This window comes from Ricinus communis, chromosome 2 (assembly GCF_019578655.1).
Source record: "Ricinus communis isolate WT05 ecotype wild-type chromosome 2, ASM1957865v1, whole genome shotgun sequence".
Taxonomy (NCBI): Eukaryota; Viridiplantae; Streptophyta; class Magnoliopsida; order Malpighiales; family Euphorbiaceae; genus Ricinus; species Ricinus communis.
In genome coordinates, this window is record NC_063257.1 from 19,005,448 (window position 1) to 19,010,119 (window position 4,672).

At 40.7% G+C, this 4,672-nt stretch overlaps 1 protein-coding gene and 1 non-coding gene across 2 annotated transcripts; one reads left to right on the forward strand and one right to left on the reverse strand.

The window, feature by feature from the left end:
• Positions 1–2,376: 2,376 nt before the first annotated feature.
• Positions 2,377–3,309, reverse strand: LOC125369287. Its single transcript, XM_048371302.1, has 2 exons — positions 2,951–3,309; positions 2,377–2,779 (listed from the first exon to the last, which is right to left on the reverse strand). The coding sequence occupies exons 1-2, from the start codon at positions 3,307–3,309 to the stop codon at positions 2,377–2,379; spliced, it is 762 nt and encodes a 253-aa protein (XP_048227259.1).
• Positions 3,310–4,027: 718 nt separating this feature from the next.
• LOC112534478 lies at positions 4,028–4,133 on the forward strand. The gene has a single exon (XR_003078765.1). It is a non-coding gene; the product is annotated as a small nucleolar RNA R71 (small nucleolar RNA).
• Positions 4,134–4,672: the final 539 nt, after the last annotated feature.

The following is a 4,672-nucleotide window of genomic DNA, read 5'->3' on the forward strand; positions in this document are numbered from 1 at the left end:
GGAAAGCTTGTGCTTCTGGCCACTTAGAGAAATATTCAACAGCAACAAGGATGTACTTATTTCCAAAAGAAGAAGGAAAGGGCCCCATGAAGTCAATGCCTCAAACATCAAAAATCTTAACCATTTGAATGCTTGTTTGGGGCATCTCATCACAAGCAGAAATGTTACCTGACCTCTCGCATGCATCACAAACCTGCACAAATGCCTTAGCATCCCGAAATATAGTCGGCCAATAGAATGCAGTCTCTAGAACCTTTCTAGCAGTGTGGTTAGCTGCTTGATGACCTCCCGTTGGTCCGTCATGGCAGTGCCTCAAAATCTGAAGGATCTCCACCCCGTACACGAATCGTCGAATCACCTAGTCTGCACAAACACGAAACAGAAAAGGGTCTTAAAAAATGTAGTACTTCAAATTATCAAAGAATTTCTTCTTTTTATGAAATGTCATACCTTTTGGTAGGACTTTTGCAATCAAGTAATTTGCAAAATCAAAAAACCAATGGACATCCGAAGATACCTGAACGGAGCATAAGTACTCATCCAGAAAACTGTCATCAATAGCCCTCTCATCAATTGCATCTAGGCTATGGTCCTCCAATTTGGAAATATGGTCTGCGGCTAAATTCTCCACACCCTTCTTATCCTTGATCTCAATGTTGAATTCTTGCAAAAGCAAAATCCAATAAATGAGTCTCAGCTTAGCGTCATGCTTTCCAAACAAGTACCTCAACGCCGAGTGATCCGTGTAGACCACGGTCTTGGATAGCACCAAGTATGAGCGGAACTTGTCGAACGCGTATAACACAGCAAGCAACTCCTTCTCAGTAGTGGTATAGTGCTTCTGGGCATCTGTCAATGTCTTGCTAGCATAATAAATAGGTTGGAATTTATTATCAATCCTCTGTCTTAAAACAGCTCCAACTGCAAAATCACTAGCATCGCACATTAGCTCAAAAAGGCAACCCACATTTAGGTGAAACCATAATAGGGGCTGTAGTTTGTTTCTTTTTAAGTAACTCAAAGGCCTGTAAATAGTCATCAGAAAATATAAATGGAATATCTTTTATAAGAAATTAAGTCAAAGGTCTAGCAAGCTTAGAAAAATCTTTAATGAACCTTTTGTAGAAACCTACATGACCAAGGAAACTCCTAACAGCCTTAACCGAGCTAGGGGGTGGCAACTTAGCAATGGTCGCTAGCTTAGCTCTATCTACTTCCAGTCCTGCATGTGAAATCTTATACCCTAGCACAATACCCTCTCTCACCATAAAATGACACTTTTCCTAATTCAGCACAAGGTTAGCTTCTACACAGCGTGCAAGCATACGCTCTAAATTAAGCAAACAGTGGGAGAAAGAGTTACCAAATACCAAGAAAGCATCCATGAACACCTCCATGGATTCTTCAATCATGTCATGGAAGATTGCCATCATACACCTCTGGAAAGTAGCATATACATTGCACAAACCAAATGGCATCCTTCTGTAAGCGAATGTACCAGTTAAAGTGGTTTTCTCTTGGTCCTCAAGTGCAATTGGAATATGAAAATAACCTAAAAAACTGTCAAGAAAGCAATAAAACATATGCCCTGATAAACGTTCTAACATCTGGTCAATAAAAGGAAGGGCAAAATGGTCCTTCCGAGTTGTATCATTAAGCCTCATGTAATCAATGCAGACTTGGAAACCAGTTACCGTCCTAGTCGGTATCAGCTCATCCTTCTCATTCTTGACCACCGTCATATCTCCCTTCTTGGGTACAACCTGCACAGGATTAACCCAGGAGCTGTCAAAGATAGGGTAAATCAAACCTGCATCCAGAAGTTTAATTACCTCCTTTTTGACTACTTCATGTTCGGGTTCAACCATCGTTGTAGTTGTACCACTGGCTTGTAACTATCCTCCATCAAGATCTTATGCGAGCAATAGCTGGGGTTGATTCCTGGAATGTCTGCAATCTTGTATGTAAAGGCCTAGAGATACTTCATGAGGGAAGCTAAAGTCGTCTCCCTTTTCTCATGAGTCAAATCAGCTGCAATGATCACTAGCAGCTTCTCCGCCTCATCTAGATAGGCATAGGTCAAGTGCTTAGGCAACTCCTTCAACTATAGGGCTGGTGGCTCCTCAAGTGAATGTCTCAATTTCTGCACCCCTGACCTGTCAATATCAACAAAATGGTCAACAGACCTGCTAGTCTCACTAGCCAGTAAATAAGCAAGTTATTCCAAGACATCTTCGTTAGACAACTCCTCGTCATCCTCAGCCTATAATGCCACCTGCAAAGGATCATCAAGTAATATCTTTTACAATTTAGACCCCACAATATCATCCAAAACATCCACAGGATATACAATATCATCATGGTCAAGTGAATGTCTCAAAGAAGTGCTAAGGTCAAAGGTAACAGTACAATATCATCATGATCAAGTGAATGTCTCAAAGAAGTGCTAAGGTCAAAGGTAACAGTCTCATCAGCTACTCTAAGTTGTAATTTCCCATCACATACATTTATAACAGCCTTAGATGTTGTAAGGAAAGGTCTACGTAGGATTAAAGGCATGCTACTCTCACCCTCCATATCCATAATAAAAAAATCAATAAGAAATATAAACTTGTCTACTTTAACTAGTACATCCTCAACTATCCCCCTAGGAAATTTCACAGTCCTATCCGCTAACTGTACTCTCATCCTAGTAGGTTTTGGCTCACTCAAACCTAATCTTTCAAATAAACTGCTAGGTATTAAATTGATGCTAGCTCCTAAGTCAGATAAAGCATCACTAATATGCAAATTCCCAATACTACAGGGAACAGTAAAACTCCCTGGATCACGCCTCTTTACTGGCAGCTAGTTTTGAAGAATGGTTGAGCACTCCTCATTTAGTGTCACTAGCCCCAAGTCCACCAGCTTCCTTTTGTTGCTTAAAATCTCCTTCAAGAATCTCGCATACCTGGGCATCTGTGATATAGCCTCAACAAAAGGTAGTTTAATCCTGAGTTGCTTAAATAATTCCAAAAACTTACCAAATTGCTGATCAACCTTTTGTTGTTTCAACCTGGCAGGATATGGAATTGGTGACTGGTATTCTCTTACAAGATTCTTCTTCTTGTCCTCAGTTCGTGCAAGCTCTGTCACCTTAGGTTCTGGCTCCTCCCTGGCTGGCTCATCCTGCACAACAATATTATCATCAGCCATAGATAAAGAGCTAGCTAACTGTTTATCTGATCTCAAGGTGACAGCCTTGACATGCTCCCTCAGGTTTAACTCTATGGTGTTGGGGAGCGTCCCTGACTGTCTCTCAGCCAACATCTTAGAAATCTAGCCTATCTGATTCTCCAAATTCTGTATGGAGGCCTGCTAATTTCTAAGAGTTGTGTCCGTTTGCTGAAACCTGTTCTCAGAAGTGGACACAAACTTCATCATCAACTCCTCTAAATTGGGCTTCTTCTCCTGGTTCTGAAGTAGTTAAGGGAGAACAGTCTATTGTTTGGGTTGCTGCTAGTGCAACCACTGAAATCCTAGTGGACCCTGGGTATTATTATTTCGCCATCTGAAGTTGGGATGGTTTCTCCACCCTAGGTTGTATGTGTTGTTGTACGGGTTAATCTGCTGCCTTGGTGCATTTCCTATATAATCAATTTGTTCATGGTCAGCAGAAGAAGAAGATGAAGAAGAAGCAAACATACCTCTCGTATTATAGTTTGCACTGTAGTGCAAGCCACCACAAAACTCGCAGCCAAAATGTGCTGCTTGGACTGTCATCTGGAGCTAGTCGATCTTCTTGGCTAAAAGCTCCACCTGAGCTGCCAAGGCTGAAGTAGAATCCACCTAGTTCACCACTCCTTGCCATCCTGGCCTACGTCTAGAAGACTGCCACTGATATGTGTTCATGGCCATCTCCTCAATTAAATTCTAGGGCTGCTCTGGCGTCTTACTGTTGATGGCCCCACCTACAGCTGCATCTACCATCTGCCTTGTGGCTGAGTTCAAACCATTGTAAAAAGTTTGCACCTGCATCCATAATGGCAAACCATGGTATGGGTAACATCTCAGCAAGTCCTTGTACCTCACCCATGCATCATACATGCTCTCATCATCAAACTACACAAAAGAAGAAATATCATTATGCATCTTTACAGTCTTAGTAGGAGGAAAGTACTTATAAAGAAATTTCTCAGCCAAAGAACTCCAAGTGGTGATAGTGTTAGCTAGCAGGGACTGTAGCCATCTCTTTGCTCTATCCCTCAAGAAAAATAGGAACAGTCTAAGCCGAATGGCATCATCGGTAGTCCCATTTATCTTGAAGGTATCATAAATCTCCAAGAAATTCGCGATGTGGGCATTATGATCTTCACTAATGATGTAAACCTTCTATGGAAGAGAAGATTACACGCCAAGATCAATACTTATAAGGTTTGCCAAAAGTTACTTGCGGAACTATCACCCTTATTTATAAAGAAATAAGATCAATAGCTATAATGAAATGAAATTAATTAATCTTAGAAACTAACAAGTTAATAGAATTAAATTAAGGTAGAAGTGAAATCAAAACCTAAACAATAACCTTTAATCTCAAGAACACTCAAAGAAACTCTTTAAGCAAAAAACAAGGTTTTCTATTCAATCAAAGATTTATGCTTTTGCCGAATTACATAGCTCTCTATTTATAGAG

What these genes read in the sequence shown, in the direction of transcription:
- LOC125369287 (XM_048371302.1), bottom strand. Translation starts at nt 3,309, where the DNA reads ATGTTGGCTGAGAGACAGTCAGGGACGCTCCCCAACACCATAGAGTTA. An exon ending in GCTATATCACAGATGCCCAG is followed by an intron (nt 2,780 to 2,950) that starts GTATGCGAGATT and finishes TTTGCATATTAG; the next exon opens with TGATGCTTTATCTGACTTAG.